The following is a 12,406-nucleotide window of genomic DNA, read 5'->3' as shown; positions in this document are numbered from 1 at the left end:
TTTCCCTAAATCGTTTCAGACAAATGCCGGGATGATTCCTTTGACAGGGCACGGCCGATTTCCTTCCCAATCCTTCCCTAACCGGAGCTTGCGCTTCGTCTCTAATGACCTCGTTGTCCACGGGACGTTAAACACTAACCACCACCACCACCACCATTTCTGTAAAAGAAGTGTCAGCGTGTTTCATTGGCATGTGATGCTCCTATTTCAATTCCCGGTACTGTCGCCGATTTTTCCTCGCTGGAAGTACTGGAAAGTGTTGCACTCAGTCTTGAGACCACTTAGGGAACTAAGTGGTTGAAACGGAACCCCTCCGAGGTTCAGAAAGCTGACGTCGGTCGGGAGGGTGGTATTGTGACCATAATCCGTTCTATACTGCATCAGAATGATGCCGTTGCCACAGAATAATATGGTCGGCATCGCCTTGTTTCCAAAGGCCGATCGCAGAGTAAGTCAGTTATCACATGTCACTGAAATGTCACTTTCTGCACCATCTGAGCTTCCTGATATCTTTAATGTCGAATTTGATAGTACTTCTCGTTTTGATAAGATTGCACTCGCTGATGACGTATCTCACTGTCGGGTAATGCTCGTAGGGAGAATGTTATTGCCTGATAAAGATACCGAAGTGTGCCACGAGAAGAAGAGCCTGTAGGAACAGTTAACTGGTAGCGTACAACAATATAACAAAATTCATTCCCAAAAGTAATGATCACAAGAGCAAATGAACAGTATAGTGTCGCCGAGGAGAGGGCCTGTAATGAGCTAGGTACACGACAGTGTTCTGTTAGTACAATGTTGAAACAATATCGTTCGGAAACCTCAACATTCTAGTTACAAAAATAAACAAAGGCGTATTCAGTGACGGGCACCCCTCACCCTCTCCCCCCCCCCCCTCCCACTCCTCCCACACCATCCCAATTAGAAAAGAAAAAATCTTTTGTAACTGAACTTACATTCTGCCCGGTCAGACATTAACACTCTGAAAAAACTGAAAACATGTAATGGACGTTGACAACTAGCAAGCGTACCCGCAGCCATTTGATGTGAAATCTAAAAACCATTTCGTCATCCACCGCGAAACTAACACGATTTCTCTTCTTCCCATCCGCCCACTCCACTACGTCACCAACAGCTCAGAAAGCAAAATACGTCGTAGCGATAAGCCTCCAAGCACCTTGCCTCAATGTTATACATAAAAAAAAATTATGAAATCCTGATCAGAACTGTAATGAACTGGTGAACTGTAAGAAAAGTCCTACATTCAAACTCAACAAAAAGGTGTTTCAAATTCTTAAAGAACATATATACTCAATAGTAAAAGAACACTTAGAATCACAGCAGAGTTTACAAAACATGTCCAAAACATAAAATTCCTGATAGAGGCACAGCTGTTTCATTTGACATACAAAAACTTTATTCTTCCGTATCAACAGATATCACATTGCAGGCAATTAATGCCATCATACAAGAACACAAAAAAATGCGTTCCACTCACGTTATTGAACTAATGAACCTACTGCAATTTACACAGTCACACATCTATTTCAGATTCAACAACAAACTCTTCAAGCAAACAAATGACTTGCCAATGAAATCAAACCTGTCTGGATTGCTAGCTGCAATTTTTATAACCAACTTAAAAGACAAGATTCTGAATTTCAACCACCACAACCTCAAAAACATTAATTACTACTACTGATTTGTACATGGCACCATCATTTTCATCAGTGGCACAGAAGAGGATATCAATGATTTAAACCAATTGTCCAACAGCTTCCATGAAAATATGAAGTTCATAGCTGAGCATCAAGTAGATGATAGAAACTTTTTAGACCTGACCAGTAGAATGAATAATATACATCAATCCGAAATTTATCAGAAACCCGCAACATGACACTTTACCATCCACAACACTTCCTGACACCCAACAACCCAGAAAATGGCGGAATTCTGGCATTTGGTCAACAGAGCAGTTAAACTGTCACTTTGATGTTGAATACAAACCAATTATAAAGGAGCTCCACAGTAGGCACACTGAAACAGTCAATAGTAGCACAACAATCACATCATAAAAAAATACTCAGAAAATAAGGTAATCTACACAATTCTCTCTCTGGGTATTTGTTCCCCAATTTGAAGAAATGACTGGCGGGACAAAGATTTTATTCAAAGGAGGAGGCGACTACAGCAACTAATAGCTATTTTGCAGACTTGGACAATTATTCGGAAGGGATCAACAAATTAGAACAGCGTTGGACGAAGTGTATAAGTCTAAAAGGAGACTATGTCGAAAAATAAAAATGGTTTACCCCAAACACATAAGTAGTTTTTATTTTTGCACGGACTTTTCAAACGCCCCTAGTAGAATATCGTCGACGTACTGCTGCGGTATAAGACTGCCGCGGATGGCTACCAAAGGGGACCTGCTATGAATAGAAATGGGACGCATACGATAAATGCTGGTTGTCGGGCTTTACGGAGGGTGACAGACTGGTTGATATCCCACCACTGCCCACGGTGTCTCCAGAGGCCAGACACGTGTTCTACCTGTAATGTCGTCGACTGGAGTAGAGTTATTTTCAGTTATGTGCTGCTTCCAACTGAGCCCTGATGAACAGCGATGATATCTGGAAACGACTTGGACACTAGCGAGATACCAACCTGAATGACACGTACCACACTGCCCGAAAACCAGGAATGATGGTCTGGGAAGCCATTTTTTTCATAGCAGGACCCATTTGGTTATCATTCGAAGCACCTTATTTCACAGCAATACGTCAACGATATTCTGCGCCACGTTTTGTTGCCCTTGACGGTAAGCCATCCTGGCTTGCACTTCAGCAAGATAATGCCAGTCCGCATAGGATGAAAGTTTCTACAGCTTGTCTTCGTACTTGCCAACCCTAATTTGGTCAGCAAAGTAGCCGGATCTCTCCTCAATTGAGCATTATGAGCAGGACCCCCCAACCAACTGCGGTTTTTGACGATCTAACGCGCCAGTTGGACAGAATCTGGCACGATATTCCTCAGAAGGACATCAAGCAACTGCATCAATTAGTGCCGAACCGAAGAACCGACTGGGAAGGGGCAGAGGTGAGCCATTGCGTTATTGACTAATTCAGTTGGTGATCCTCTTTATCTTGGATATATCATACAATTCTTCTGAAATTATAATCATTTATTTGTCTTTACATATACACATCATGTACATCACATCTACTGATTTCCGTTCCATTCTGATAATTACTTCGTGGTGTGCCGTTTTTTTCGGAGTGTATCTTTTTAGTCCTGTAATTAGTGAACTCGGGGTTTGCGAGAAAATTTCAGCAGTATGAGCCTTTTTCCAACAGAGAATTGGTTCCTCGTCGGCATTGTGTTTATAGGGAGCATTTTGTTCAAAGAAATGTCGGAGTAAAGTAGTTCATTCGAGGGTGAGTCAAATGAAAACCTTAAATTTGTAATAACAAATCGAAATTTCGCGCCTTTATCCTGTAAGTTGGTAAGCGTGCAGAATGGCCTGTAAGCGGCAGCATAGTGCAGATGCACACATACCGTCGCAGTATCAGTATAAAGATGGCCGCCCCACTTCCGACTTGCACCAGGGAAGAACAGCGTTCTGTTATTCGGTTTTTGCGTAGTGAAGGTGTGAAACCTATTGAAATTCATCGACGAATGAAGGTTCAGTACGGTGATGCATGTTTGCCATAGCAGCAAGTCTACGAATGGTGTAGGAAGTTCGCAAATGGTGTGACTTTAGTGGAAGATGCTCCTCGTCCAGGTCAGGCACAACGATTTGTGACTCCACAGAACACTGCAGCAGTTGAAGCCATAGTGAAAGAAAATCGCCGAGTGACACTGAATGACATTGCAGCATGTTTACAGATTAGTCATGGGTCAGTACACCACATTGTGCATGATGTGCTCCAAGTTCATAAAGTGTCTGGGAGATGGGTGCCACGGCAGCTGACTCCTGAAATGAGAGAACGACGTGTTGATGCTTGTGAAGAACTTCTTTGGCGCTTTGAATGAGAAGGTGATGGCTTCCTTGCAAGAATCGTTACCTGGGGACGAAACTCGGTTTCACTTCCACCAGCCGGAAACGAAGAGAGCGAGCATTCCTCAACACCAAAACCAAAGAAGTTTCGAACAGAACCATCAGCAGGGAAGGTTATGCTGACACTCTTTTGGGGCGAAAAAGGGGTCATTTTGGAGCATTATATGTCTAGAGGGACCACTGTCACCAGTGCATCATACACAGATCTCCTAAAAAATCATCTGTGGCCTGCAATCAAATCAAAGCGATGTGGATTTCTGTCAGCAGGTGTCCTTTTGCAACATGACACTGCAAGGCCCCACACTGCCCATACAACAGTTGCAACAATCACAGACCTGCATTCTGAGTCTCTTCCTCATCCACCAGACTCACCAGACCTTGCCCCAAGTGATTTCCAAATGTTTGGACCACTCAAAGACGCAACGGGAGGAAAGAAGTTCCGTTCAGATGAAGAGGTACGCCACGCGGTGCATGAGTGGTTGCGTGGACTACCAAAAGAATTTTTTTCTAAAGGAATTTATGCACTTTGTATGCGCTGGAGGACTTGCATTGAGCGTGGGGGAGATTATGTTGAAAAGTGACACAGCTTTGTACCACTTCTGCTCAATAAATAATATTTAAAAATATATTTAAGGTTTTCATTTGACTCACCCTCGCACAACAAGACAGACGCCAAACTGTATTGAACGTGTCTGCACGTCGAGAAACATAGCTTCTGACCTCTCGTATCTGTCCATCCTACAGAAACATCTAATGAGGAGCAAAGATCCGAAGCTGATACTAAAAAAACCCAAGTTGTGGGGATTTGAGGATGGCCCCAAGTAATATGTGAGAGAGTAGTAAAAAGTGACTCGCATCATAATTAATAGGTGAACGTTACAATTTTTTTATGTTACAGGCAACTCCAGGAGAAGTCAGGGAGGCAGTTAAACACGCAATCGACGCCGGTTATCGCCATATCGACACCGCTGCTGTGTACCGCAACGAGTCAGAAGTGGGCGAAGCACTGCAGGAGAAATTTAAGGAAGGGGCAGTCAAGCGGGAAGAGGTGTTTGTCACCAGCAAGGTAATGAATAAAAACATATAATGTGAGATACAGGCATGCATCTAGAATTCGATATTGGGGTTGCGGGGGTCTAGTAGTCCACAGTTCGTTACAACCCTCCCCCCTCCTCCACTAGGCTCAAAAAGAATCTAGCTGTCAGCAATACAATAAAACATGCAAAATGTTTTCATATAGTAATAATGTGTTTACATAAAAACTTAACAAAAAATGGTTCAAATGGCTCTGAGCACTATGGGACTTAACATCTGTGGTCATCAGTCCCCTAGAACTTAGAACTACTTAAACCTAACTAACCTAAGGACATCACACACATCCATGCCCGAGGCAGGATTCGAACCTGCGACCGTAGCAGTCGCGCGGTTCCGGACTGCGCGCCTAGAAAAAACTTAACAGAGTGCGTACAATATTACTTAGGCTATGACTGCGGTAAGGGTGCAGTAGCGGAGGAGGGGGGGGGGGGGGACAACACTAATGGCGGAAGCTCCCTAACGGAAGGGACAGCTGAAGCCAGGGGTGTCCAATCCTTAGCTCACCTGGGCCACATAAGGAAGAATACTAGTATTTTTGGGCTGCCTACACTGCACTTAACTCTAAAAATAAATGCTGAGAAAAATAAAAGGGAAAAAGGAAAATAAAGGACAGTTGGAGGTGTATTTAATTAACTCACATCATCGTGTAGTGGGAGTTTCAAATTGAAGATATTCAGTTTATCATCGTTGCTGTTGTGGTCTTCAGTCCTGAGACTGTTTTGCTGCAGCTCTCCATGCTACTCTATCCTGTGCAAGCTTCTTCATCTCCCAGTACGTTCTGCAGGCTACATCCTTCTGAATCTGCTTAGTGTATTCGTCTCTTGGTCTCCCTCTACGATTTTACCCTCCACGCTGCCCTCCAGTACTAAATTGGTGACTCCTTGATGCCTCAGAATATGTCCTACCAAGCTATCCCTTCTTCCAGTCAAGTTGTGCCACAAATTTCTCTTCTCTCCAATTCTGTTCAATACCTCCTCATTAGTTATGTGATCTACCCACCTAATCTTCAGCATTCTTCTGTAGCACCACATTTTGAAAGCTTTTATTCTCTTATTGTCCGAACTATTTATCGTCCATGTTTCACTTCCATACATGGCTGGCTACACTCCATACAAATATTTTCAGAAACGACTTCCTGAGACTTACAATCTATACTCGATGTTAACAAATTTCTCTTCTTCAGAAACGCTTTCCTTGCCATTGCCAGTCTACATTTTATATCCAGTCTACTTCGACCATCATCAGTTATTTAGCTCCCCAAATAGCAAAACTCCTTTACTACTTTGTCTCATTCCCTAATCTAATTCCCTCAGCATCACCCGACTTAATTCGACTACATTCCATTATCCTCGTTTTGCTTTTGTTGATGTTCAGTTTATCATAACTTTACATAAATAGAATTTTTTTTCGATTGTGTGACAGACGGCACTGATCCTTGCTTCGGGCTGCATGCGGCCCGCTGGCGGCCGGTTGGATACCCTTCGCTTAAGCCTTCACACAGACGCCATGAAGCACAACTTCTGCTATTGCTAGGGAGTATGAAAACGATGACATTAACAGGTCATGCCAGTACGACAAATTATTTGGCAAGTCAACCGTTTATTATTAAAAACACAGTGGGTACAGTATTACACTGAAATTGGAACACAGGAAACGATTTATTTTCGCCTGTCCTGTACACCTTTCTTCTTTCTCTTGTTGCCATGTTAAAATTATTTTATTTTCCCAAAACACAATGGCGTTTACACTATCTCACCTCACTAACATGCTAATGCAGCTGCAACTGCGACAGAATCTATAAACAGTCTATGATTAATCAAACAACTGACGACTAAGCACGGTCAACAGCTTATGAAAAGATCGTTCTGTGGTAAAAACGAGACTGTGATTCCTTCACTTAGGTTGTTACAAACCTATAATAATGCTAATTTCACCAGCTAGGCGGTACAGTCTGGAGCCGAGCGGCCGCTACGGTCGCAGGTTCGAATCCTGCCTCAGGCATGGATGTGTGTGATGTCCTTAGGTTAGTTAGGTTTAAGTAGTTCTAAGTTCTAGGCGACTGATGACCTCAGAAGTTAAGTCGCATAGTGCTCAGAGACATTTTTTTCACCAGCTGTCGATATCCCAAAACACAGAGGAGTTTCCAATATTTCACCTCACTAACATGCTAATGCAGCTGCAACTGCGACAGAATCTAGAAACAGTCTACTGTTGATCAAACAACTGACGATAAGTACGGTCAACAGCTTATGAAAAGATTTTTCTGTGGTAAATATGAGACTGTAATTCCTTCACTTAGGTTGTTACAAACCTATAATAATGCTAATTTCACCACCTATCGATAGCCCTTAACATAATTACATATTTTCATTGAAAAAAATCTGTAATCACTTGTATATCGCAGTAGATAAGGAAGTTTAGCAGGTTAGCTGTATGGCAAAATATTCTCCATTTTGCACGCTGTCATTTTCCAAAAATTCCTTTCGGTATCTCGGACTGTTTATGAGATGCGAGGGACGTTATGAATATCTCACTTCCACTCGAACGTTTGCCACACGATCGAAAGTGAGTGCACTACATACAGTCAATTTTCTTGAGATTGTAGACAGATAGAGGAGCACTGATGTGACAAAAGTCGTGGGATAGGTAGATGCACATGTACAGACAGCGGTCGTACCGCGTGCACGAGGTATAAAAGGGCAGTGCATTGACAGAACTGTCATTTGTAATTGGGTGATTCTTGTGGAAAGGTTTCCGACGTGATTGTGGCCGTACGACGGGTATTAACAGATTTTGAATGCGGAATGGTAGTTGGAGCTAGACACGTGGGACATTTCAGTTCGAAAGTCGTTAGGAAATCCAATATTCCGAGATCCAGTGTGTCAAGAGTGTGCTGGGAACACCACATTTCCGGCATTACTTCTCACAACGGACAACACAGTGGCCGACGGCCTTCACTTAACGACGGAGAATGGCAGCGTTTGGATAGAATTGTCAGTACTAACAGGCAAGCAAAATTGCGTGAAAAAACAGCAGAAAACGATGTGGGACACATGAGGATTGTATCCGTTAGGACAGTGCGGCGAAATTTGGCGTTCATGGACTACGGCAGCAGACGACCGACGAAAGTGCCTTTGATAAAAGCACGACATCGCCTGCAGCACATCTCCTGAGATCATGACCATATCAGTTGGACCCTAGACAGCTGGCAAACAGTGGCCTGGTCACATGAGTCCCAATTTCAGTTGGTAAGAAGAGCTTAAGGTACGGTTTAAGTGTGGCCCAGACCCCACGAAGCCATTAACCCAAGCAGCCAAAGAGACACTGTGCAAGCTTCCGATAGCTCCATAATGGTGTGGGCTGTGTTTGCATGGAATGGAGTTGTTCTTCTGGATGTTTGGCCTCTTGGAGACCATTTACAGCCGTTTACAGATGTCATCCCCCCAAACAATGATGGAATTTTTGTGGATGATAATACACCATATCACCAAGCCACAGGTGTTCGTGATTTGTTTGAGGGACATTCTGGACAATTTGAGTTAAGGGTTTGGCCACCTAGGTCACCCAACATCGAACATTTCTGGAACATTATCAAGAAGTCAGTTTGTGCGCAAAATCCTGAGCTGAGACTCTTTCGTAATTATGGATAGCTACACAGGCAACATGGCTCAGTATTTCTGCAGGGGCCTTCCAACAACTTGTTGAGTACGTGCTATGTTAAGCTGATCCACTACGCCGGGTGAAAGAACTTTTGTCACTTCAGTGTAGATCTCGTTTTAAGTTTAAAGAAAAATTGAATATCTTAGCGCTTTTTCGTGTACAGAAATATATGATCTAAAATGTATCAAACACTAACTCATAGCGACCACTATTTTTCATTGCAAACTATTCGAATTTCGCACAGTATCTTACTTAATATAAAAATATCATAATAACTAGGCATAACCATTAATGAAGTGGTAAGTAGTTCATCATGAAGCTGACAAACCAAACAAGGCTATGAGATATCTGAGAATCACATTGTTACTGAATATTTTCTTTACAATCGTTTGAGATAGGTTGCAGTGTAGCCGGCATGTGCGCATCTCTGTTCCCGCACTGTAGCCAAGACGGAAGAGAATGTTTCATTCATAAGTGAGAGAAGTCCAGAGTTCAATAGGTGACAGGTAACAGAGACAGGCAAAGGTCCCCCCCCTTCCCCCCTACCCTCCCCCAAACAGAGGGGTGGACTCACACTGCACTGAGGACAAAAATGCATTTCTGTGCTCAGGCCAAGTAATATTGCACGAACTCTACATCACTTTAGTATATTCTCCAAGAAATTGTAATAAAGAGAAATGCAGAATTTGTCTAAAAATTTGAGAGGTGCCACACAGTTCATTTAAGAGCCGTAATAAAAAGAAACTCTCACTACTTTGAAAGCATCAAAATTTACCCAGTATAAAGTCAAAGGATGCATTCACCATCATCAGCATTTCACTTAGTTGTGAACACAGGTCTTCAGACTAATGCTACACAATCGTGCAAATGAGGAAATCCAGTTTCTTGCAGTCACCTCCTTCTACACTACTGGCCATTAAAATTGCTACACCAAGAAGAAGTGCAGATGATAAACGCGTATTCATTGGACAAATATGTTATACTTGAACTGACATGTGATTACATTTTCACGCAATTTGGGTGCATAGACCCTGAGAAATCAGTACCCAGAACAACCAACTCTGGTCGTAATAACGGCCTTGCTATGCCTGGGAATTGAGTCAAACAGAGCTTGGATGGCGTGTACAGGTACAGCTGCCCATGCAGCTTCAACACGATACCACAGTTCATCAAGAGCAGTGTCTGGCGTATTGTGACGAGCCACTTGCTCGGCCACCATTGACCAGACGTTTTCAGTTGGTGAGACATCTGGAGAATGGGCTGGTCAGGGCAGCAATCGAACGTTTTTTGTATCCAGAAAGGCCCGTACAGGACCTGCAACATGCGGTCGTGCATTATCCTGTTGAAATGTAGGGTTTCGCAGGGATCGGATGAAGGGTAGAGCCACGGATCGAAACACGTCTGGAATGTAACGTCCACTGTTCAAAGTGCCGTCAATGCGAACAAGATGTGACCGAGACGTGTAACCAGTGGCACCCCATACCATCACGCCGGGTGATACGCCAGTATGGTGATGACGAATACGCGCTTCCAGTGTGCGTTCACCGCGATGTCGCCAAACACGGATGCGACCATGATTATGCTGTAAACAGAACCTGGATTCATCCGAAAAAATAACGTGTTGCCATTCGCGCACCTAGATTCATCGTTTAGATTAGATTAGATTTACTTTCATTCCAATTGATCCGTAGTGAGGAGGTCCTCCAGGATGTGGAACATGTCAGAAAAACAACAATACATGACAACTGTTTACAACTAAAACAAAGAAGCTAATGTACCATTCCACAGGTCCCAAGTGGAATGATCGTCATTTTTTAATGAACACTAAGAGTCATTTTACAAATACTAATGCACTGAATTTAAAATAAAAAAGTTTTTTATTTATTTATAGGGTAATAAAGATGTAATACAACTACTGAAATACTTATTTACACTGAACACATTACTGCAGAGAAATGGTGCAGAAGTTAGATTATACTTACACACACACACACAGACACCATCGCAGGCGCTCCTGTCTGTGATGCAGCATCAAGGGTAACAGCAGCCGTGGTTGGCTCAAATGGCTCTGAGCACTATGGGACTTAACATCTATGGTCATCAGTCCCCTAGAACTTAGAACTACTTAAACCTAACTAATCTAAGGACATCACACAACACCCAGTCATCACGAGGCAGAGAAAATCCCTGACCCCGCCGGGAATCGAACCCGGGAACCCGGGCGTGGGAAGCGAGAACGCTACCGCGCAGCCATGGTCTCCGAGCTGATAGTCCATGCTGCTGCAAACATTGTCGAACTGTTCGTGCAGATGGTTGTTGTCTTGCAAATGTCCCCATCTGCAGCCTCAGGGATCGAGACGTGGCTGCACGATCCGTTACAGCCATGCGGATAAGATGCCTGTCATCTCGACTGCTAGTGATACGAGGCCATTGGGATCCAGCACGGCGGTCCGTATTACCCTCCTGAACCCACCGATTCCATATTCTGCTAACAGTCATTGGATCTTGACCAACGCAAGCAGCAATGTTGCGATACGATAAACCGAAATCGCGATAGGCTACAATCCGACTTTTATCAAAGTCGGAAACGTGATGGTACGCATTTCTCCTACTTACACGAGGCATCACAACAACATTTCACCAGGCAACGCCGGCCAACTGCTGTTTGTGTACGAGAAATTGGTTGGAAACTTTTCTCATGTCCGCATGTTGCAGGTGTCGCCACCGGCGCCAACCTTGTGTGAATGTTCTGAAAAGATAATCATTTGCATACCACAGCATCTTCTTCCTGTCGGTTAAATTTCGTGTCTGTAGCATATCATCTTCGTGCTGTAACGATTTTAATGGCCAGTAGTGTCTTACCGTTAGTTTCTACTTATTGTGGAGCTCTTTACCTTTCTCTCGTGCCTTACTCAACTTCTTGTTGTTTGCTGATTTTAGTGTGTACACAATATTACTTGTACATATGGAATGGTGGGGGTGGGGAAATAGCAGTGGTGGGAGCTCTGCTATGAACGGCCACTGTGCAGTAAAGGAAGTGGAGTTTGACAGCTAAAGCCTATGCACAGACACGTGTTTTGCATAATTTGTACACTACATCTAGTTAGTTCACAAATGATTGTAACTATAGGTTACATCAGTACGACCAATAATTGAACAAACACATACGCTCAAACTCAAAGGTTTCTCACTAGAGTACCAAAAATGAAATAGTCACATGAACAAAAGTTCAACCAGAGCAAAACAATCTGACCATGCACTGTTAGACGAAAATCTAATAAAACAAAAATGGGCCAGTACAGTGGTCACTGTCACTTCCTGCAATACTGACAATGTAAAATAAACAATATGTATGATCTGTATATTACGCATCAGTCCACTGACAACCCGATCATTGCCTAAATATAAAATTTTCTGCTCCTTCTTCCTGAAGTAGTGAAATCTTGGGAAGTAATCTTTCAATCTTCCATGTGTTTGTCACAGTTTATAAAAATACACCCGATAGGATTTGCCTATTTAGAATCTAACTTTGAAGAAATTACACACAATTATAGCTTTCAGCCATTAAGGCTGCAATAGACACACATACACACA

The 12,406-nt window shown here is 43.0% G+C and overlaps 1 protein-coding gene across 1 annotated transcript in view; it reads left to right on the top strand.

Annotated features, from left to right (window-relative positions):
- The window catches only part of LOC124711796 (aldo-keto reductase family 1 member B1-like), an 89,972-nt gene that overhangs the window by 24,600 nt on the left and 52,966 nt on the right, over positions 1-12,406 (top strand). Inside the window, exon 2 of the mRNA XM_047242018.1 lies at positions 4,956-5,123. Coding sequence (XP_047097974.1) covers positions 4,956-5,123 — 168 coding nt within the window. The remainder of the gene's footprint in view (positions 1-4,955; positions 5,124-12,406) is intronic.

The sequence above is a fragment of the Schistocerca piceifrons genome, chromosome 8 (genome assembly GCF_021461385.2).
Source record: "Schistocerca piceifrons isolate TAMUIC-IGC-003096 chromosome 8, iqSchPice1.1, whole genome shotgun sequence".
Classification (NCBI taxonomy): domain Eukaryota; kingdom Metazoa; phylum Arthropoda; class Insecta; order Orthoptera; family Acrididae; genus Schistocerca; species Schistocerca piceifrons.
Note: the sequence above shows the minus strand (reverse complement) of the source record. Positions and strands in the feature narration are given on the sequence as shown.